The sequence below is a fragment of the Typopeltis vanoorti genome, chromosome 3 (genome assembly GCF_054136105.1).
Source record: "Typopeltis vanoorti isolate ZY-2024b chromosome 3, IOZ_Tvanoo_1.0, whole genome shotgun sequence".
Lineage (NCBI taxonomy): Eukaryota > Metazoa > Arthropoda > Arachnida > Uropygi > Thelyphonidae > Typopeltis > Typopeltis vanoorti.
Genome location: NC_143551.1, coordinates 115,820,096 through 115,845,237, shown reverse-complemented (window position 1 = coordinate 115,845,237; position 25,142 = coordinate 115,820,096). Strand labels below are relative to the sequence as shown.

Sequence of the window (25,142 nt, the reverse complement as noted above, 5' to 3'; positions counted from 1 at the left end):
ATCGAACCTAGGACATTCCTTCCCCAGGCATATGGTTGAGAAGCGCACAGCCACTAGGCTAATCGAGCGGACAGTCTTTCATTAATTATGGCAATTTTGTCACAATCAAAATTGGTCCGAAATAAGTTTGATTTTGGCTGTCATTTTGCCAAAGTGAATGCGTAAGCAATTCTAACTTGGAACTTTAATTCTAGACTAGCTGTCTTTCAGATTTCCGCTAAATTATTTTATAATACTAATCCCACACAATAAGGGTCGCTATTATCACTCAATAATCCACAAAAAAAAGTCGGTAACTAGAAAAGAAAACCTAGTTATTTTTAGAGGGGGAAACAAACGGGGAAAAAAACTATTGTTCTCTGTTATAATGGGTGTTAACCTCTTTTCGTGGTGTTGGGATCAAAGCCCGGCCTTCTTAGGCATCGGAGCAAGCACTGCTAATACCTAAGATGAAATGGTGGGTTGTTGTAATGCAGATGGGGTAGCAAAATCATCTCCTTGGACAGTTAGGCACGGCTACTTCGTGATCTTCACCATTGTTCAGCGTTTATCAAACGGAGCTTTGTGGAATTTACGTACCTCCTGGTCTCGTCAACAGATGATACCGAAATTGTTCATGTGTTTACCGACCGGTTCCTTTTTTTTTTTTATCTCTTAACCAGAGTACAGCTGTCGACGTCTTATAGACGACGAGCCTTCACAATTTGAATACCTACTTCAATTCATACAGCTCCTTATCTGAAGCATCTGTGAAGAGCTTCGTAGAGTGATATCCCCCCCCCCAGAAGTAGATGTTACTGCATTACCTGATTCTATGCCGAAAGGTGGGAGTGTAGCCGTTAAGGCATTGTGAAAAACTTCTGCAGGAGTGTAAACTATGGACGATCGGGTTTCATGCTCTGCATATAACAAATAAGAATTGACACTACCAAAAACTTTTCTCTCTGATTAAGTAAACTATTGGTCCTTCTTTTGGATTTACTACGCCTGTCCTATGATTTCTCTGTAACATCACTAATGTATTTGGTGTTTATTTTTGTAGTAGAATCTATTGCTTCATTTTGTATAATCAGAAAGACTTTACATTTTTTTTTTCGTATGAATTTAAGAGGATAAAGGCTGAAAGGGATTTGAAGGATTTTTGAAAGTCGATGCGGCTAAACTTGCTTTCCATTGGTTCATTACCTCAAAGTTGAACCACGGCGTATACTGACTGTTCATGTATTCGCATAACGGATTTCGCTTCCATTCTCACGGAGTGCATTCCCCCAGTAGCACAACTGTGATTCACATCAAAAGAGATACTCGCAGAAGAAACTGGGCTAAGAATCATTTGTTGAAGGGTTTCATTGAATTATATTTGTATGACAGTTAACATCGGTTATAACGAGAGTTCATGGCTGTCATGGGGTGGTGATAAAAACTGTCCAGTGATCTTAGATTGAATATGTGGAAAGATTAAAAAAAAAATCCCCATTAGAATCAAGGTAGCTTATTTCATATCGCCATTTATATGCTATGCAATGCGGGCACAACTTTTCTATCCTCCCTGAATAGTGCATCGCATCTTATTCTGATGCTTTCATACCAAATAAGTTGTTTCCCAAAGCACTTCACATATGATATATAACACTGATATTATTAAATGTGATTGGTGCAGTATTGTATGCTATTTCTTGTTGACCCTTCAGTCAATAAAACAACGACCTACATCGCATTCGTAGATTCATTATTCGGATGAAAATAGTCCAGCAGTTTTGTGAAGACTAGAAATCCATCCTATATATAACAATTATTACATTCAGCATACAAAAATACTCGAACGAAATTTAGCACACAAGGTCCACATATTACAAGCGGTACTACATGTAACTTCTCGTTGCATTTGGACTTTTACAGTATCCGTTTATGACCTAACAAGTTTACATTAAACAATATTCATTGGAAATTTGGTATGGAAGGAACACTTAATTGAAAATTCATTACGAAGACGTAAGGTTGCACAAAGTTAATTAGCTACTATTAAACAACTCATTGTAATAAGAACTTCATTAGAAATTCAGTATATCTTCTCTGAGTGAGTAATCTTCGCTGGTTTATCGACTTGGTGTGCGCTGCAGATGGAAAGAATGGAATTGGTGAAACTTAAATGGAAAAAGGAATGACACGTGGGTGAGAATGCTATTTGGAAATGTGACCGATCACTTCCATGCAGCACCTAATGTTTATCCAAGACCTAATCTTCATCAAAGACACCAATTAGAGTGGACAAAGTCTGGAGAAGGAATGGAAAATCCAATATCCCACGTCTAGTATATACACCTGAATAAAATCCTCAAACAAAAAGCTTTTTTGTATAAGCCTGCTTCGAATTATTCATTGGCCTGCAGACCTTAACGCCACCCACCGGGTTCACGGACATGATTACTCAGCAGCCTACCTAAGTGTCCGCCTCGTGTTCGTTGCCCAGTTCGGGATTGTAAAGAAGACACACCTCGCGGGGACTCGGCATGGTTGGCAGACGGGGCGTGCCTGGAATGTTAACACACTTTAGGAATGTGCCCTTAATGACGTCGTAGCACTTCTCTTACCCCATTACGTCCTGTATTGGAGGAACGGGTGGGTACTGCCGGGAGAAGTAAGGTCAAGGAACGCACCACCTCGACTCTCCGCGCAAGTGAAAAGAAAACAGTCATGCGGTCAGGTGATGTAATTCCTCCACTTTCGAACGTGCGAGCATTAGTGGGTTCCCTGCGCTCGAAGAACGGGCACGTGAGAAAGGGATAAAGTCTAGGTTCCGTTCGTTTTAAGATGCAACAAAGCATCGAAACAAAAGCAACTCGGGGAGTGGAAACACTCAATTGGGAATAATCCCTGTTCGTACCGACTGTTTGTTTGCTTAGTTCCTGTTCAGAATTAAAACCATTCCGTTGGTGCAAATGGAAGTGAAAGAAACAAAGAAATGCGGCCACTGGTTAGTAATAAATGGTGTGCTGCTGTTGGGTAATCATTGACCTACTGGCGGATTGACTTGCAACTTCAATACAGTACAAAGGGTGCCATAAACAAGCAAGTGAAAGAAACTTGCATTTTTTTCTCCCCCAGAAAGGTCACTGTAGGGTTTGTAATTTGACCGAATAAGATGGTCGGAATCCTTTCTCCAATTAATTTCATTCTCTCAATCGTTTTTTTAGAAGCACAGCTACCCAGGGCCGATCCGAGAGTATCTGATGCCCCTAGGCAAAGAAAATTTAGGCGCCCCTATACATTCTCTCTCTCTCTCTCTATATATATATATATATATATATATATATATAGAGTCATACTCACACGTACACCTACACATGTGGATATTTATAAAAATAATAAAGCAAAAAATAGAGAAAGGCGAAAATAATGTAGGATCATCAGCGAGCACCAAGACGACTTGACTTATTTCAGTTTTTATTATTAATCAAGGTTTTATTAATTTTTTTTCGTAGGTTGTAATTTTTCCCAGAACTGTGTAGCAAAATGTGGCACCCTGAAGTCTTAACGCCCCTAGGCGATTGCCTAGGTTCGCCTAATAATAAAACCGGCCCTGCAGCTACTAATCCTGACTTTTCTAGAGTCAACTGGACACAGTTTGCAGCTTACACTGGACCAAGATTTCCTAATATGGTTTTTTTTTTTTTACCTTTCTGAATCTATTTGACGGTCTCCTGAAGTGGGTCCAATTTATTTCCGTGATTCTATCTTCTTGTTTTCATTCGTGTTGTCCTTAAGTGATTTAAGTTCGTCTTGCCATCTTTAAATAGGTCTTTGTCTCCAGTCACCAGTCTACATATAAAATAATTTCATGGGTAAACAGAAGTTGCGCTCAACGTCGAGCTAAACTACATGTGCGAAATTCCGCGTCAAAAAAAAAAAAAAAAAAAAAATCTGGAAGTGTAGCAGATGCTCGTGATTGGAGTGCTATGAAAGTACTTTGCGCCGAGATCTTTGTGAATAAAGTAACTGATTGAAGAGGAAGAATATTTTAAATGGATTAAGTTTTTATTATTAATCGTCTTTATTTTAATTATGAATAATGAAAAATCTCTATACTGCTATATTTATTCATTTTGAAGTTTTCTGGAACAACAACAAAAAAATCTTGAAATTGGGATGAAAATAATTTAATAAAAGTAAAATATTCACACGCTACCATTTTGCGGCCTCTCGAGCTATCATTATCAAAGGCTAACTCTAAGACTATTCCACGATTCAGACATTTTAATCATCACTAGAAACTTCGTCTGTATTTTGATAACACGTGATATCTTCACTTTGAGTCAACAACTTCACTTGTATCACTTTCTCTGACTATCAAAAGAAATATTCCAGCGTATGTTGTCTTTCGTGCTTGCGTAGGCCGCCAGTGTATGCGGTTTCGCTCGTGTGCTAGAGCTCAATTAAAAATGTCACTTTTGCTACGTAGGAAGCCGTTTTGTTCAACTACGCATGCGCCCCAATCTTTTCATGCGTATCACAATTTCCATATAAAGCCATTATTCTCGTTTTCTCTCATGGCAGCGTATTGTTAAATATAAATGTCCCGTAGTCTGCATTTTAATAACAGCAGAACAGTTGATATTAACTACGTTTCGAGGTCGCAACTCCTCCTTTAGCTATGCTTTTATTCTATAAAAAAATGAACCGTTTACAGTCCTTGGTTAGTTTTATGTTCGCTTTGTATATTGTGATTTCACTTTTATTGTATACCAAATAACTCGAAGACTTATTCAACTTGCGTAATAAGAATTGTAAGTATTGCGGAAGTTGCGTTTGAGAGTTGGTGGTGTGTGTGGGGGGGGGGGGGGAATGAAGCTTTAAAAAGAAAGATTCATTTCAACATGTATACTCAGTTTGGACTTATTTACTTATCCAAATAAGTATATCCAGCAGTGATTGAGATGCATAGGAGCGAATAACTACGTTGGACGTCACATTGTAACCTTGACAACGGATGCGTAGACTATTTTCACCAGAGTAATAGGACTACGGAACTTGTTTACTGAGAGAGTAAACATCACATTATGAGACGGCAAATTGTAAGCAGGAGATATTACGTAAGATTTCCGTCGAAGAGAATATTGCGATCACCAATTTCTAATAAATCGTGTAAAAAGTTTTTAATTTTCAAAAATGCCTTATTAACAACAGAGTATTAGTAAACCCATACGTAATCTTTGTCGAATATGGAAGAAAGGAGGAGGGGATGAAAAGTTACTCCTACACGATATTGAGCCCCATAGCATGCCGCGTTCACTTGCTGAAAGCAGCCGTCACACACACTGTATTTCAAAGCTCCCACAGTCTGGACTGACTCGTTCTTTCTCCATACTTCAGCGTGGCAGTTGAATTATGAATTACTTTTGATCTGTGAGGAAAGTGTTACGCAGTGGGTTCTGTTACTCAACTGAAGCAGTGCTATGCATGCTGGGAAATTCAATACGTTGCTTTGCATTCAGACACTTTTGGGCCACCGTTATGACAGTTCCATTAATAGGGTTTCTTCATCTTTTATCCACTCGCATTTTCTGGCCATCTTGCGCCATTCAACTTATTGAATTTAGTGTCTATAGATCATTCTATGCAACCTTTTTGGTTTCATTAACTAAATCAGAGCTGTTGTTTGGAATTATGGCAGAAGAATTAAGCCACATATGAGACTTGTATATTATATCTAAATTGCGTATCTTTTTGCCTGGTTTGCTGGATGAGCTTTTTTACCCTTTCGTTCGCAAGTATCTCAATGTGCTACAAAACATTGAACTCCTTCATGTATTAAAGTCACTTGGCAATGCAATACCAAGGAGCACTTCGCAATATTACCGATGCTATTTTCGACACTTTTCGTTAATCGTCGAGAGGGAATAAATACTAGGTATAACTAACAAATGTAGCAACAGATTTCAAGTTCTTTTAATAAAGGTAGAGAGACAGATGTGCAGAAGAGTATAGTTAATAAAAAATATTCTCAAAATTTAGTAGGGTCAGACAAAAATGGCATGTCTTGTATTTATAAGACATTTAAATAAAAAAAATTAAATTTTTGTAAAGTTTGAATACAACAAATTGAAAGTATATGCAACAAATCATTGTGTTGTCCTATATATGAACCAAAAATTTAAACCAAAGAAAGGTCATCGAAAAACAACTTCAGTAGTTTAAAAGATCAAATGAATTTTTAAACATAGGGGCGCATTCTGTAACTACCTAATACTGTGTTTCCACATTTGCCTACTTAATATTCCACTTCAGTTTCCAATAAGTGGAGTAATGGCTATTTATTTGGACCACATAAACTACATTGAAAAGAATGCGATATCAATGATCCTATTGAATTCACATGTGCCAAATTTGGATCTTTGTTACGATAACGTCAATGAAATGGTTTACGAATGATTTGTGGCTTATTAACTAGGACTTAACTTTATTACATCTTGGTGAGCTTGATTTGCCGATGTTTGATAACGGAGAGAGAAAACAAATAAAAGTACTTACCATCGACTTACGAGCATGCCTAAGCTGCATTGCAAAGTCCAGATGATTGGAAGCCTATCCAAACCACCGGTGGTCCAGATTAATATAAAGATGTTGACCAAGTAAATGTTATCTGTCAGTAAATATTTGATATTTTTCTTATGGGTGGAAAAGGATGGACGTTATCGAGGCTTAATCTCGTTTCATTGTGATATTTATTTCTCACGCTTTGTTTTTCTTTCTGTACTTCATAACGTGCAGTGAAAGAGGTGTTAGCTCATAGCAAGTATTGCTTGATAGGTCATTTTTCTTAGTTACATTGAATAAATAAATTATTTTTATTCAACACGATATTAAATAAAATGGACATTTCAGGTTACTGACATACTACTCAAGCCTCGCTAGCTTGAGTAGTATGCATTTGTTTAATGTTTAGATGTAAATGTAAAAAAAGTCACTTAACCTATTTTAAATGACTCACTTCATTTTAATACTTTCCCTGCCAGATACAAAACCATTATTCTCATTCATATAGGCTTTTTTTTCTTTTTCAACTTAAAAGCAATATCTTCTATATTAGGATATCAAGAAGTAGCACCAGATTACCTTGCGGCAACGCAGGGAAAAATATGAACCGAATGGGGGCAAGACGAGCGCTGATCGAGCAGAGAGGAAGGGTTGACAAGCGGTAGGAAGCAGAGGTTTATCTCCCACTCACTGGTTATTGAAAATTATGGTTTACATGAAAAAAAATAAAAAATAAAAAATTGAAGCTTCCAAAGGCTTCACGCGCTGTGGATGGTTCAATATGTTTTTAGTATACTGTTGTGATTATGGTTTTTGTGGCCTTTCATGTGCGAGGATATACTGTGCGTGCTCCACATCAATACTTCTCGTACTCTTAAGACGGCGTAGACATTTGCGACCTGATGATCGGATGAGTAGGATTTACTGCTAGCCAGGATAGGCTCGCAGTGCATTCTATTGTGCCTTTTTACTTATTTGTTCATGAAGACTAAAATATTTCACACGAACAAATAATGCTCCAGTTTAAAAAAAGTTTCTTACATTGAGTACTTCTCAATCTTTCTTCCATGCTTTTTTCGCTTCTGCTTGATAAGGGCTTTGTCATAAGTATAAATATCGAAATATTCGACATACAAAAGGCTAACAAAATACCATAATAAACATCTCGAATGCTTGGTGCTGTTCTTAGTAACTTCCATAGTAACCGACTAGAACTCTTTTAGGTCTTTTCTCTATTTTGCCAATTCAAGAGTTAGTCGATTCTTGGTGCAAGCAAGTTATTTTTCTGTCTTCGGAAGAAACATGTCCTTTTAATCCCATAGATCAACACATTCGACAACGTAACTAAAACCAAAATGCGTTCAAAATCAGTTTTATGTTTGAGAGAGAACTAACTTCAGAACTACAATTTTAGACTAACTCAATCGATGCTGTAAAAATAATAAATGTGCAGGTTGAATCATCTACTGAGTGATCTACATTGTGCTCAAAGCGTACGCGTACCACGAATTTCACTATCGATATTTAGGATGGTTTTGTCTAAATTCACTCAGCTCATCCTAACTTATTCTCACCTTTTATTTCATATCGTGTCCTATAATGTCAAGTTAAATAATCATTACACTTATTCTCCAAACTTAACTATCCAATTCTGTTTCAAAATTACGTAAATGCACCGATCCCGTAACTCACTAAAAAAAAAAAAAAAAAAAAAAACTACATTTTCTACCCGAACAGTAACAAATGAACTTCATATATTTGTCTTCTCTTTTGACCTGTTTTTATTATCCTCTAGCAGAGCCTGGTTCAGCCAATTGCAGCAAACTCCTATTTTACGTCTTGAATTTACTTCAGTTAAAATCTCCTCTTCCGTTGGATAAATTCATTAGATTGTAACTAACATTCTCCTCATTATCATCATAAAATCCTTCTACACACTTAGTCAATCTTTTCTGAATGCGGTCAATGTGCGTGGCCTGGGAGCTGTAATCGAATATTGGACTGACTAAAAACTTCAATAACGATGTCATTACTTCAAGGTACTATAAAGTTATCATTTTATTGCGAGGAAATAGGAAACTTTCCTTTGGCTGGAATTCCCCCTCCCAAGCTGAACTAGCGATCTCTGAAGGTGATGGGCTCCTTTGTAGCATTGACTACCTCCTCTGGATTCCCGACCCGATCCAAACCTAGAACCCATATAAACTCCATTCTTGGGGATGTCAAAATGTTTCGGTGCAGTTCTCATGAATAAAAATATATTTTTGCCTGCTTCAAAGCTACGATCTAATTCTGTTTACTACTGCGCTAAATGCAGCCTATTAAACAATCCTCCTCACCCCCTTGCTAATTAAGTCTGGATAAATGTGATCAGGAAGTGAAGTTGTAATTTTCGTTTTGTTAGCCGTTTCCTCCGGATCCTTTTAAACCTATTAAGTGGGTGCAATTTCACGCTGTTCTTTGGTCTAATTTCGCTGTCATTATTAGTCCACAATATATCTCTTCCACTCAAGTAATTTCGACGGAAATTGGCAGGAAGATAGAATCTTCCTGTTATGGAAAGTAAGGAGTCTTTCCCAAAGAAGAAATAAAAAAAAAATAATAAAAAAAAAAAAAAAAAAAAGACGATGCCTGCCGACTTCTTTCAGACACTCGCGTGAGGGGGGGGGGGGGAGGGAAAATGAAGTTCGTTTTTAACTAGCAGTGCCAGTCAATCGGAAAGTGGTCATTACGAGGCCCAGCAAAAATTACCAGACGTATGATTCACACTCCTAATGTTACTTCCTAATTTAAAGATTATTTATACAGGATGTATGCATAGAAAGAGGGTGCATGTAGTTGACACTTTCCGTTGTAAAATTAAGAACTTGAGTATCTTAGTTACCTCTCAAAAATGTATTCATTTATTACGACCTGTAGAGAACAACAAACAAAAGATCAAGGCTATTGATCTTTTTGTGTAATTGGACAGGCATTTTTTTATGTTAATTTTAAACAACTATAGACATACACGCACACGGATCCATACTCAAACTATCAATTCAACGGCTAGATAGAACTTATCATCAAGGAACCGAATCATACGCACTCCCATGACCAGAACTAACCAGGAAGGATTGTTATATCCTAAAATTCGTTTGGGTGGCCAAGCATATTATTGTTCAACAACACTGCACGTGCTTCCAATAGACCATCTGAAAGGGTAATAGCTTCTAGACCACATCAACGGTCTCGGTTAACAAGAATATCTTTAGCAGTAAGGGAAGGATTGGCGTCTTCTGGTGCAAATTATCAAAAGTTCATTTTGAATTTCTTCTTATAGTGGTTTATCTTTAAACGAGACTCCGACTCTTAAAGGAATCGGAAAATCTCTACGGAGAGAGGAGGAGGGGGATGGCACTTCAAACGAAGCCTTTGCTTAGAGTCTTTTGAATATATATTCAGGTTAGAAAGCACCTTAAAGAAATCGTCGAAATCGACTCCTAGATTTCAGTACGTTTTTAAATATGGATCGAAATAATTCTCATTAAATATTACACGACGAAAATCGGATGTAGGACGGTTCTGAACTATAAACTGTTCTCACATATGAATATGCCTTGCATCGTACCAAACATAGAAATGAAGAAGGGATTTAAAAAATATCACGCAAGTTTGATTGAACTGTTGACATGCACGGATGTTTGAATTAAGAGACACGCACAAGAACAATAATCGGTATTAAATGCTTCTAATGCGTACTTCCTGCTGTGTGGTAATGCATACATCAGGTAAAACAAAACGTGACGAGATTTAAGTCATGCATACACAATCGTGTTACGCAAACAGGGATGTAACTAGTGATTATTTGCAGGTAATTTTCTGCTTTCTGGTAGTAATTTTATTATTAATCCAAGCATATTATGAGGAGGAAACAGACTACGTAATTTTCTAATGTTTATTCCGACTTACTTTCAATTCATATTTGACCATATAGTTTTTTATATTTTTATGGATTTCTCTGTTTATTTTTATGTGAATCCCTACTCATGCAAGGTAGAAAATTCGTGATCTTGTTCTAATAACCTAGCATGATACTTTATCGAACTGTTTTAGGCCTTCGAAAAGCAGCGTAACATAAAATCGTCCGCCACCTAATTTGTATGATTGCAATAGTTTGATCGAATTTCTTATCAGGGTATTTAAATTATACGGGGTTTTGCAGCTTTAAAAATATCGGTTATTTTAAAATGGTCTCCAAATAGAAGTGTCTTTTATTCCAGAGCGGCACTTGACACGTTACTGAGGAGGACAGCAGAAGTTGCCAGTTCCATCATAGTGAGTAGCGCTGCGATAACCTTTTTGTTATACAATTGACTATTTAATCGCATCTTATGTCCATAACTTGTTTCTGCGAGCGTAGTTCGCCAAAATATTACTTATTATTTTACACTTGATACACATAACCTGCTCCCCTGCGTGGTATATACATAAAAAAAAAAAAAAAAAAGAAAGTGTTTCACTTGGTTGAACCACGCTCTACCAGAAGACATACCACAAAGATAGCGATGACGGAAAATAGCCTTAACATGTTATGGAACCAATGAATTTCTATACCTTCAAGAAAGAAATAATGATGGATATGTTTAATTAAAAATGTATATAATTCTTTGCTTCAACTTTCCATCACAAATATTCGCTTCGAACCCTTGATATTAGTTATTACCTAAATCCCTACTTTAATGGTAGAAAGTAGGGATTTAGGTAATTTGAGTTTATGTCATTATAACTGTAGATGGACTTAAGGCAGCTAGTGAAAAGCTAATAATTATATCCGGCGGGAAATATAACGTGTTGAAGCTATCATAGCCTAAGTTCACTCAGCTGCTATGTTGGTTTCGTGGAAAAGAGATATTCGTAACATGTGATGTCATGTTTACGACACTTGAGTCATATTCTGCTGAATGTTTTTTTTTTATTTATTTATTTATTTATTTTTTTTTTTTTTACAGAAATTAACGTAAAATGTTATTGTTAATTGCTCTTTAACCAATCTGTGGTTTAACATTTTGTGTCAAAATTAGTTTATTTTTCATTTAATAAAAATTCACCAGAGAATACAATTGCTGGCCTTCTCGGCCGAGGGTGAGCGCGTTAGCTATCCAACCACTGGACTACGGGTTTGGATCCCATCGGGAGAATGAATGTTTTGTGATCTCCAGATGGTAGATGAATTTCATTACCAGGGATGAGACCACCACTACCTTTTTTCTTGGAGCCTGAAGTGGCTTGAAAAAGTATGTTCGGTCTCAAGTACTGTAATAATAATATTTTGTGTGTGGGATGCACAGAAGTCAAATGTCCAAACCTTATGATCAAACTTCGGTGCAGTAAATAATAAATTTAAACCAAACATCTTTCTCCTGTAAATATTATGAACGCCGTTTCATACTCGTGTCTCAACTAAATCCTTCAATCAGATCTCGCGTGTTCTTTACTTAGTTCCCTGTCATATTGCACTGTCGCCAGCTTGTCTTGACTCACCTTTCCTGTCATCCGCTTTTATATCAAGCGATTCCAATTGTATTTGTACTTCGTTTCTTTTCGAAGGTCCGGATTACTTCTTTTCCACATCGAGAATTACATATCCGAGCAAAACGCATGAGATCAAAGGGAAAAAAAATTCGGAGCATTCTAGCAAATGCAATTTACTTTTCTCCAGTAAAGTTTGGTAATAAACTCCATGTTTTGGATGGATAGATTGGAAAATGTCAATTTCTAATATCAGAAAAACTTCAATTTCTCTTAGAAAGTTTTGCTGTATAACACTCGCTTTCCATATTCCTAAGATCTTGCGCTTACAGAATCTCAACTAATCACTCTGCGTCAAACATGTAGATGGATCGCAAAATATTGGTAGTGTGGAAATAGCACGAATGTTGTATAAACACTGCTCTTTAATAAATTGGACAAGCATGCATTGCGTCATTTTGCTTTTGCACACTTCCGGGTATTCGAAAGACTGAATGTGACCTTTTTTTAGAGCCATAGATAGAAATAAATAAAATATATTAATACCTTAAGTCCTGCAGTGATGGCTGAAGGAGCAAAATAAGCTACAACCGATCCAAGTTTGGTATCGATATGTGTGTGCTTTAAATAAGGACAAGAGCTATTAATGGAAGATGGTTTTTGAATAGCCACTCACTGATACTGGGAAAAATATTTTGGGAAAATCTTGAGTGCTATAAGACGTAGTACGTTATAAAAGAGAACACGGGAAGACGTACTTATAGAGCGAGAGAAACATTGAAGTCGCATTAAATATCGAAGATGAAAGTATTGATCACGTTCGTTTTTAAGAGATGCGTTTTCTTTATTTGAAAAGTTATTTCAGTGCTCCAAAGAAAGTTAAGAAAGAAGATTAAGGAATCAAATGTGTACAGAACACAAAGTGGGGAATGGATTTAGATGTGGAAATACCATAAGGTGCATTTCTTGTTGCAGGTCATCATTCATACGACGGAGATTCAGAAACAGGATACGACACATCCTGTTAAGAGGCGGAACAGATTAAAACTGATTGATCATTAAAGCGCGTCATTTGATTTCGATTCACTTTTCAAGGTAACTTGAATTAGGAAAGCGAGTAATTCTCGGTTAGATATTACTATTTAAAAAAATAACCGGCTTTTTTTTTTTTTTTTAAATAGTAATACAATAGTTCGATAATTCCGTATATACCATGTGCGACATTTGCTGATATCTCGTGCTAAAAATTCGGTGCTTTTTTCAGTTTTCATTCAGCAAATTCCCTTGTTATTCATCTCCTAGTCTTAACTGTAATCCCATGTATCATCTTTCATTCGAAGAAAAATTTTTTTTTTCTCTTCATGTTCGTTACTGGAGCTGTTTTGATAATCACCTGAAACAGTTTTTTGCATAACAGATTTTCTGGTCTTTTCTTCTTAACTAAAGAGTCGCATCATCTTAAATTTAAAACAGTATAACAAGTAGTCTTAAAAATATCCAAAAATGCTTGTTTGAAGCATGCATTAAGATCTCGGGATCTAAACGAAATCATGAAATCTAACAATTTGATGGATTTCGCATAATATAAATGGAATAAGTTTTAATAATTGGCAAACCATGAGCAGACATATAAATACAAAATTAATAACGGAAAAACTCACGTAAAAATTATACTATAAAATAATCTTTTTACGTGAGTTTGTCCGTTAATTTTGTACTCTTAAATGGAATAAACATAAGAAGAATAAGAAATTGTAAAGAAATAAGAGGATTGACCCTGCAAATTTCTTCAATCGATTCACATTGGACGAAGAGGGAACTACACATAATAGTATTGAAGAGCTTCTTCGATAGGAGGGGCATTCGAAGGAAAAATTCTCCCAGTTTAAGTATTAATCCAATTGAGACACTTTAAAAGTTAAGAACTAAAGACATCTTAACAGATGTCGAAGTTATCAGCAATGCTGGTTATTTCTGAACCCTGATGAGGGGTAGCAGCAAAGCTTCTTGCACGATAATTAGCTTCCCTTTTCACTGTGGTAAGTAGACAGCGTAAAGTGGGAAAAAAATATCTCCAATCTGCTTTCTAAATATAATCCGTGCACCCTGACATCACTCTTAAAACTGTCAGATTTCACACTCAAGACTTACGTTGGTTGATTGATGTTTTACAAACACTGCATTTTTCTCTTTGCTTTTGTACACCTTCGGATATCCAAATCCGGCAATCTAGTAAATTAAACCTCTTGTGATCCCACCGCCGTAACTTATTAGAAAATTCAATTACTTGCATCCGTACACAGGAAACAGTCTTGTTAATGTTTATTTCGAAATATTTGTGTACCTGCCTACCTCAAAGCACACAAATGCCTGACGGATTTTTCTGAACACAAATCATTATTTAAATATTAATGCAAAGTCGATGTTTTCGTATTAACGATTTCATGAAGATTATAATTTTCCCCCTCTGAAAGGGAGGATAATAAAATCCATGTTTTTTTTTTTTTATCGAATAGATAAATGCTATTTGTCTTTGAAACTTTCGGAAGTGATCTAGTATTTATAAATATACTGACCTTCCACATAAATTACCGTTTGGTATTTGGGAAACTTAGACGAATCCTGCCCGCTAATTCTGCGCTTCTGATTAACAGTTTCGCTGTTAATCAGAAGCGCATGGACTGATTCTCATCAGTGGCCAGATAGAAACTCAAAATACATAAAACACAAATTATATGAGCGATTTCAAAAATGTATTTTAAAATGCCTTCCTTTGAAAAGATTGCAAGAACTTCAAACGTGTTGGTAACGCCAGTTGGGGTCAGTTTATTGTCCCTGTATAATGACTGGAGTTGCCCACGATTCTATGAATAGATATGTGGTGAAGGATTTTTTTTAAATATTTTTCCTGGCTTAATTTCTTTCCAAATTCAATTCTAGAGTGCTACGATTTCAAGACACGTGACGCGTCTATAAAAAGTAACTTCGAGCAGCGTTTACTCACATCGCAATGACCATTTCTATTGAAGATATTCTAGACTACTTTGCGGTAGTGAAAGTAAGACGTCATCCACTTTTATTAGCTTTTCATAATTGCTTAACGTGAGTCATGACTTGTACCGTTATTTAATATTTCCTTTAAACTTCTGGCAATCAGTATAATAGCATATACTTGCCTCTACGTACTTATAGCTTAATGCATACAAAGCTTATCAATCTATCGTTTAATTTCACAACTTGGTAAAAATAAAATAAAGTTGGAGCTGAGTTTTGAATGGTTACAGAGGGGTGACGTACATCTACCCCTGCATCTAAGAGAACAGGGATAGTGTACCCGTGGCACGCATACTAATTTTTTGGGCACACAAATTCAGGACTCTCCAAATAATTTCAAATTTCGAAGCAAACATCACCCTAGGAATCCACCTCGAGTGTTGACCTGCGCAGCATCTGTCGTCGATGATGCAGCCAGGGAAGTCTCACGAATGTTAAATATACTTGCGTTCCTTTTTTTTTTAATTATTTTTATTACATTGAAGCAATATGGGAAGTTACATTTTTGAGCGATTTTATTTTAATAGCTTTATTTAAAGCATCTGTAAAATGCCTTATCGTTCTGAATCTTAATTGCATTTTCGTGAGTTTACTTTTCTTAATGATTTTCAGTTCGGAGTTTGTACGACCTAATTTAAATAGTTCTTGCTAATTATTCGTGGACATCAATAAAAGTGACTTAATTAATGTGCACCGGTATTGATGTCTCCCCACTTAGCCAAAAAAAAAGTGCAAACAAAAGCAGATTGTCGTTTTTTGAAATCTTAATTTTATTTCCCAAATTTGCAACAATCGTATACATCCATACTACCGCCTTCGTTCATCTTTTAGTTTTAAGTTCAAATATTTTTCCTAAGAGAATTGACCGATTTGGGAGAATCGTTTTTCCGATCTGTTACTTCTCTTTCTATACTTCATCAGAAAGCATCCATTCATAGAAAGTAACACAAGTATTGATAAACGAATCAGACCTAATGACTATAAATTATTCCTCAAGGAGAATAAGTTTTTAAGTCCCAACTTTCGGAATTGGACAAAAAATAACTAACCTTGCTCAACACTTACAACGTATGACTAAATAATAGCACACACTTATACAAAGCTAATTTTCAGTTAATTATTTTTTAAAATATAGGTTTTAAAATGTCGCTTTTTTGGTAATTGCACCCAATAATTGATTATCCCGCATTTTCTGATTTTTTTTTTTTTTTTTTTTTCTTCTCCCTCCTTCCGTGACGCCAAGCAAGCGATGATCTGATCGGAGTCGCCTAATTTTTTTTTTTTTTTTAATGTTTATATGAAGTTTGCCTTTTAAAATATCCAGATAAGTAACTCCTATAAATCACTCGGATTCAGCGAATTTCCAGATTTTAAAATGTTAAACGCAGTTCATAATCTGAAAAATCAATTTTTTCAGAGAGAACGGTTCAACTATTTTGACCTGACATCATTCTAGATATAATTCCTCGTTCAAAATGTCAGTTTTGCGATCGTCATTGGGAAAGTGATATTTAAGAATGACCGATTCAAATGATTTTTGGTTGAGCAACATAAGCTGTAATAGCGGACCCATTTTTCAATTGACGCTGCTATTTCGAAGAAAACATACGAGGTGGTATGAAAAGTTCTCGGCCTAACAATGAAAAACCGAATTTATATTTTCAATTTTTTTTTTTTTTTTCAACATAATCTCCCTTAAGACTAATACATTTATTCCAGCGATGCTCCAGCGCCATTACCCCGTCCCTGTAAGATCTGCAAAATACCCCTCTACAGCTGCATTCACCTCTTGATTCGAAGAACAACGCTGAACAGCGAGGAAGAGTTTTAGTTTTGGGAAGAGATGGAAGTCAGAGGGAGCCAAATCTGGGGAATAGGGTGGATGTTCCAACAATTCATAGTGCAGATCCCTTAATTTTCCCATTGCCAAAACACCTTTGTGGGCAGGTGCATTGTCCTGATGAAAGATGATTTTTTTCTTCCGGGCCTTTTCTCACGAATTTTTTTCGTCTAGTCTGGTTAAAAGATTGGAATGATATTCCCGTTATTGTTATTGTTTTAGCCTTTTCAAGATAATAAACAAAATGCTTTTAGCATCCCAAAACAACGATGCCATGACCTTTCCTGCTGATGGAACCGACTTTGTCTTCTTTGGCGCTGAACAACCGGCTTCTGTCCTGTTTTGACTGCTGTTTGGATTCTGGTGTGTAATGGTGAATCCAAGTCTCATCCATAGTAATAAATCGACGCACAAAATCAGTTTTATTCTTGTTAAAACGCTCCAAGCACTGTTCAGAGATTTTCATGCGTGTGCGTTTTTGATCTGCTGTGAGCAAGCGCGGCACCCATCTTGCGCAAAGCTTTTTCATTTGCAATTCTTCATGCAAAATATATCCTACACGTTCTTTTGAAATGCCTATAGTCTAAGCAATTTCACTCACTTTGACTCGCCGGTCATCCAATACCGTACTGTGCACTTCATCAATGATTTCTGGTGTTGTTACACTTCTTTTTGGACGTCCTTCACGTGGATCATCTTCAAGGCTGGTACAGCCACGTTTAAACTCGACAGCCCATTTCTTAATTGTCGAAAACGAAGGAGAAGAGTGCCCATAAAGTTTTATGAACTTCGAATGGATTTCTTATGGCATTTAAACCTTCTTTTACAAAGAATTTTATAACCCCACGATACTCAATTTTATCCATTTCAAGGGATACAGACAACACATTTCCTTTAAACAGCTGTATAAAACAAACTACGTAATAGAATGACTTGCAATTTCACATGGATGCTTATGACAGATGTACCAACTTCGGGAGAAAAAATCTTGCCGACAGTGTTGCCATCTATGGTCGAGGCTGAGAACTTTTCAGACCACCGTCGTAAGACACAAACAGAATAAAGCATCACAAAAGGAAACGTTCAGATTTGCCCACAGGTATGCCTTAGGCCTAACAGTTGTAATTCCTCTCGAAATGACTACTTGCAGTAAGAAATATACATAACCGCGGTATTCTTAAGTAATTTAACTATTTATTTCGCATTTTAAATATCTCCTGCGTGTCTCATAAGAAGTACCCCCCCTACCCCCGTGTGCTGGCCTCAAGTGTGCTTTCTTGCGAATTTATCTTCGATTATGTGAAATTTCCGCAAGAAGTATAATTAGTCACGATCTTTGAAGTGAAAGTTCTTACACAACTTCGTGTTCTACACGGCAAAAGAGAAATGTACCATTTTCTTTAACAAATAAATAAGCTATCGATTTTTAATTAAATCTTGAGCAACGCTGTTTATGGTCACGGATTAGCAAACTTTTCAAATCATTAAAGTTTACAAATTCATGTTTAAGCATCAGCGTAATGAGGTCACTCTGAATGTATGCGAGTGCTGTAATAATTTGGTGCAATTAATTTTAAGAACTGCGAAATTCCTGAATGTAAATGCATCTTAAAATGTTGGTTGAATGTCTTATCTTCCTACAGAAGGATTGTATTAGAATGTCAAACCAAAATTCATGAAAAAAAAAAAAATGTTTCAAATAGTAAGCTCTTAAAGCAAATTAAAAAAAAATAGTTTGGTATGCTTTAACTTAAATTAAACTAGTGTATATATTTTAAAACTGTTATAAAAGTTTTAAACTATACTAAAGATGCTCTTAAGACATGAGTTTATAAATCCTAATATCGCATGTCATTCTCAGTAATTTACTAGCATTGTCTACGATGGTGCCTTACATTGCTAGTTTTTAATATAAATAAAATGTATAATTCTACATTATTTACTTAACAATAAATATTAAAACAGGTTCAAGTTCGTGGCAGAATCTATCATCAGTTAATTTGCGCATTTAAAACAGGCTCTTATTGTGATTTTATTACGCAGATTCTCTCTCGCACACACTGTAAAATACAGTAAAATCACAGAATTGTTATTGAAATGTTTTATTAAAACTTTTTTTTTATTGAGAGAAAGATACTAATAATATGAACTTAATTACGAAGTACTATCAGTATCCTACACACCCCTCACGGGTATATATCAAAAATTTTATTTTTTGTTAAATAATTAAACTTTCATTTAAGTTTCAAAGTTCTGGGATCTAAAGAAAATGGTTTTAGAATTTAAACTAAGTCGGAAATATTTGTTGAAACCTAGAAAAATGCGTTTTTTATGCGTAATATAAATTTATATAACAAGCGGCCACAGATGTTTTCTGGATAGAACAGCAGTATTTATTTAAAAATCATTGATGCAGGTAAATTTTATGTATTTTGAGGTTGGAGTGGATTATTTGTGGAATCTTCTGTGGAACTAGTGTTTCGGTCATCCGACAAGACATATTTCATGGATTCCCTTTTGAGTTTCTTTCAGATGTGCCTTTTGAATTTTCATAAGACCTTCCTGTGTTTTCTTTCGGTCCAACGACTCTGGGTTCTCTCGAGTCAAACATGGAACTTAAAGCAGCTTCAAACCTCTAATAAGCAGAATGGTGGTGATGGTTTCAGACTCGTCTACCACTTATAAACTTTCAAAAATAATGCCTTAATACGCGAAACGTTTTTTTCTTCTTTGTTTTTGCGTGGTACTATTAAAAAAAAATTTGAAGTAAAAAAAAAGCATTTTAAGTCGGTAAAACTGCATTTTCATAATGTACAGTTAAGTGTACACTATATATATATATATATATATATATATATATATATATATATATATATATATATATTATACAGGGTGTTCGGGATAAATTTGACAGTTTCGTAAGGAAAAAGAAAATCTTCTTTGTATCTATTAAATTTAATGAATTGACAAAAAACATTACAGGCAGAGTTAATTACAATACTATCAACAAGATTTACTCAAAATAACCACCATTAGCATCGATCACAGCTTCAATTCTGCTTCGGAACCTCGAACAAGCTGATGCTACAGTCTCCCTGGGAAGGGCCGCAAAAACTGTTTTAATTTTATCCATTAACTGGGCTTTTGTATTACTGGAAGTGCGATTGGTGTCTTTTTCAACTGCGCCCCATACAAAATAATCCATGGGGTTAAGGTCTGGGGAGTTTGGAGGCCAAACATTTGGACTGGTGAAGTCGTAGAAATTTTCAGACAACCATTTTTGACTTTCCCAGAGGTGTGGCAAGGGGCCGAATCCTGCTGCCATACATACGGCCTACCATTGGCTACCCTTGTTATCCAGGGCTTGACTACAGTTAGCAACTCCACGAACAAAGCCCGAATTCCAATGCCAGGGTTCTTCAACACCTGTTCCTGCAGATTTGCGAGGAATTCTGCTGTACGAACGCAATCAGATCGTCTGCTAGGGATCTTTCTTCTTGCTACATCCTCGTAGTCACCATTGCAAGTCTCTAGTTCATGCCTGATTGTTTTTACTGTATTCAGGGAGCATTGGGCAGCAGTCGTAATATCCTTATTTTGATGGCGGGCACGAATCATCATGATACAAGTTATTCTCTTCCATGATTCAGGTGGGTTCCAGCTATCCATCCTTTCTGACATCTTGTATATGAATGAAGAAGGGTCCAAACTTTTAAATGAAGAGAAGTGTGTGTTAATACTTACGGAAAAATATAATTAATTATAAATATGTCAAATTTATCCCGAACACCCTGTATATATATATATATATATATATATATATAATGCACACACCAAACACTCAGGATATAATGCCTCAGGAGAAGGGTTCGTCTGTGAAGGCAAACATTCGTATAGAACTGTGCTTTGTGATTCACCACAGTTGTTCGTGTGGATCGCTTACTCCAGATTACATATGCATGTTCAAAAACACGTCCGAAACATACCGGAACGTCACAGCGTAACGTTCTGAAATGTTTCCCTGAAATACCGACAGTTTTGGCTGCATGACTTATCGAACACGCAAATAATATGCTAGAACAGATTTCGCCATTCTTCTCTGCTATTCTAGCAGAGAAGAATGGCGCGCCTCCCCATCCCAAGCTCATCGCTGTTGCAACAATTAAAGTTGAAACTGCTTACTATCCGACTTGAAAGGTGATTCTTTGTCTTATGAACAGTGGTAAAGCATTACTGGAGTAGTGAATATATACAGAGAAGACACAACAGTATGGAGAGGACTTGGAAGATTTAGCATCAGAAAGCTCTGGAGACAAGAACGGTAAATAGTGAACGGATTCGTTACGAAAAAAGCATGAAGGATCTCGATTAATACTCAGATCAACAGCGAAAGAAAGAAGAATGAAGGTGAAAGGACTTCCAACGGCTTTCCAGACTATAATAAGCTCTGACACAAGCTTGAGTGTGTTGGCTAACTGCGCATCTTCGGAGCATGGAAGGAATGTGCGAAGCATCGATCCGATCAAGATAAGATTAAAAAAAAAAAAAACAGGAATATAACTTAACACTTCAAAAGAGATAAGAGGAATAAAACTCACGATCACGGTTGCAGGCCCAAAAATTATGTAAAAACCTGCATTCTAGTTGTTTTGACAGCTTCTTTTTAATTAGCAGACAAATATGCACAAACATAACTTGCATTTTTTTCTTTATAATTTTGAAATCTCCCAATTCTCTCCTAATCTTTCCTTATTGTAGTGAAGTATGGAATAATAGTTTTCATTTCTGAAAACAGTCAAGTAAATTATAAACGTCTGAAGACTAAGTTTGTATGGAAAAGATTTGGCTGTTATTCCATGTCCGAATGGGTTCCAAACCTACAACTGTCTAATAACTTTAACGACTTCTAGCTATAAGCTGAACGACAATGAGTCTCTTAATAGCAATTATTGAAATGCTCTATCAGAATTCCCGGAATTGCCATAATTAAGGTTTCTAAGAGAAACTATAAACCAAACGGCGATAGTTAATGCAATGAATTATTGACGTTGTTTGTATGTTTACTGAAAAATGCACTACCAGAGGTGAAGAGAACTTGCTAATATTGAGGATGTATGTGTTAAAAGAATATTAAGGACCTCCCTTGATATTCTTTTAACTCCTTAAAAGTAAAGGCAGTTTCTCGTAGGCCGATGGAATCGATTTCCTGTCCGTATAGATTTTATGCGAATTATTATTGCCATCCGAATCGTTATGGGACCTGCTGTTTATGATTCTCTTACTGCAATTAAGTTAGGGAATTGCAATATTTATCATCGGCATACAAGGGATGCAGGAAGTATTTTTGAAAATAAGCGAAGGAATATTCAGAAATGGAGCGGCCGAATGTTTGTACAAGGAAAATGGGGACTGGTTGACCTCGTTTATTAGATGCGAGTGTTTTTATTGCTAAGCCGTGCGAATGTCATAACGTCTATAAAAAATGAATAAATGGATGTTTACAGATCTCTAATTTCAACAGGGAAGTAATTATTTTCGAGATCATCTCTGGAAAATTGACTATTCAAAAATCATCTTGATTCAAGATGATTAGAACATGAATATTCTCTAAATCGATCCTCAGGTTGCATTAATGAAATCAATAAGTTCTCAGATTGTCGCGGATTTTGATTTGAGTCATTTCGGTGTTCATCTGAATTTGATATTTCTGCTCAATGGCAATCTGTCATTCAGCGAGTTAGGTTTTTCGCACATCAGAAAATCTGACTCATTGCAGTATTGGTTTGTGTCGATTACGTCTGGGTTCTGTGATGACTTTGAGAGAGAGAGGAAAAACAACAAACTCCGGAAGAATCCCGCTGGGAAAAATTAAATCATACCGTACCGGAAATTCCTAGAGAAGTTCCTGTCCATGATGGAATGCGAACTTGTAGGATATGTGACCATGGAGATACCGCTTACGAAGTTTCTACAGATGACGTTTTTGTCATTGGTAAAAACTTGACCAGATTTTTTTTTTTTTTTTTTACCCATTTATAACATTTTTTTTGACTAACCCACGTGTTATTGGACGAATGTATCAGCATTAACTCTTTTTAGATTTCTTTTAAACTTTTTCACTACTTCAAAGACATTGGTTGCTTGACATAATCTTCATACGCTTGTTTTCGTGTCTCAAGTACCTCACTTTGAGGATTTCCCAAAATTCAATGTTATTCCTTCGTTTGTATCTATCTCAGATAAAAAGTATAAACGAGCAATTAAGATATCATTGCTCATACATCTCTTTAGACAACAAAAAAAACACTTTAGTTTTTTGTTGCTAATTTCTTCGTTAGTGTTGGTTTTCATTTTACCTACTCTCCAATCAACAGGTCGCCGGTTCGAATCCCGCCGTGGGCATGCTTGTGATTATCTTTTGGAAGAAGTTTTGTGCTTCTTCCTAAATCGTTCTCCACATTTTCTGCGTTGTCCGTGGTGTACTACTATAACACTGGATTCTTAAGTATCTTCATGCAAAAAAAAAAAAAAAAAAAAAAAACTCCAAAGGCGTGTTTTTATCCTTTGTCAACAGCTTCACGTAAAGAATTGTTTTACATTCAAAATACAATAATTAAAATAATTTGTGTTGTCTCCAGCTAAGTAAGAGAATCCGGAAAAATCCCCGCTCTACGGAGCACCTCAGGTCTCCACTAAATAGGGTGGTGGTTTTGCACACGAGGATGAAATTCACTTAAAGATTTCAAGAAACGTTTATGATCAGACGGGATTCGAACTCGCACGCTTTCACCCGGCCAAACTAAACTGGCTATTTTTGTCTATTGCGGTCTCAGCCCCCTTAATGTTATATTAATTCTGATAAGCTCTGTATCAGTGGAACAAAATTACTTGAACAAACTAGAAAATATCTGAGTGGTTGGAGAAATGAATCCTTTATCATCTGGCTTGGGAAGATAAAGGATCATTTTGTGCTTCTATGCTGTATAGCAACATAAGTTACTATTAATGTACTGGTATTTTAGATAAAAGGCGCGAGAGGGTTTATTTTATTTGAGATTATTTATCTGGAACGCGTGTCTGTTTAAATTGGATTACTCCCTCTGGTGATAATTACCCTTTTGGCACTAAGCCTTAATTGGGATGTACCGTTGCGTAAAGCTGCAGTGATTTTGTTTTCTTTTGAATATTGGTATTAAATTATCTTGGTGACTTAATTCTGAAGGGAGAGTCGGAGGTGTCGTTCTAGAAGTGGGTTAAAACCTGAGCTTGACTTAATAAGGTTGTTTTACATAATGATATTCTGTTTGAATTATTAATGACTGACGCTGAATTTGCCATGGCGACAAACAACAAGGCATTTACAAATGTAACATTCACTAAAGTATTCAGGATTTTGTTGCCGATATTGTGATATAATCTAAAGTCGAATGCATATCATTACAAAAAAATAATAATAATAAACATTTTAGTATTGCATATATAAGTATATTGGATTTTTTTATGTATCTGTCCAGTTTATCTCCGCATATTCGTTTTTAATTAGTTATTATCACACAAAAATATCGAACAAATGGAAATAAATTAAAAAATTTCATGAACTTTATTTTTAATCGTCTATTTAATACAAAAAAGACCGCTCCACCTCCCTTTCCCCCTACGCCAATCAACAATGGACTTGACCAAGATGTCTTCCTAACGCGACTCTTATCTCTCATTGCAGGCCACACGCGAACTCCATGTGCATGCATTGGGCGGACAGCAGAAGAGGGTCAACCATCGTCCAGGTAAGTCGAAAGAGCATTTTTTTTTTCTTTCGCATATTAGCGTAAGTGAACGCGAAAGGTTAAGCGAATGAACAGTTCTCCCCCAAAAGCAAGTCCTAATCTCCGTTTCGGTAGCCCCCGCGGCAAACGAAGAATGACTGAAGCCATGGTCGTACAACAGCTGTTCCACCATTCATTGTTTGTCTCGTGCGGCAGCCGTGCGTGGCGCCGCTAGCAGCTGCTTGAAGTTAAAGGCACGGATTTGATGAGCGAGCTTAGAAGTTTTGAAATGTTGCTTAGCAGTTTCGTTTTCTCGAGTCAAGTGAAGCAAACGAAAGTCGGTAATTAATTCAATATTCGATCCGTCAAATTCAACATAAAATTATGCAGTTTTCTGCGTGCGATTTTGCGTATGAAGTGTGACGAATGAGCGAAAAGGT

At 36.2% G+C, this 25,142-nt stretch overlaps 1 protein-coding gene across 2 annotated transcripts in view; it reads left to right on the top strand.

Moving 5' to 3' along the window:
• LOC150108491 (protein FAM107B-like) overlaps positions 1-25,142 on the top strand; it is a 202,836-nt gene that overhangs the window by 100,023 nt on the left and 77,671 nt on the right. For both annotated transcript variants that reach the window (XM_090415904.1, XM_090415902.1), the window contains one exon: positions 24,660-24,723. In XM_090415904.1, the coding sequence (XP_090272030.1) occupies positions 24,660-24,723 (64 nt within the window). The remainder of the gene's footprint in view (positions 1-24,659; positions 24,724-25,142) is intronic.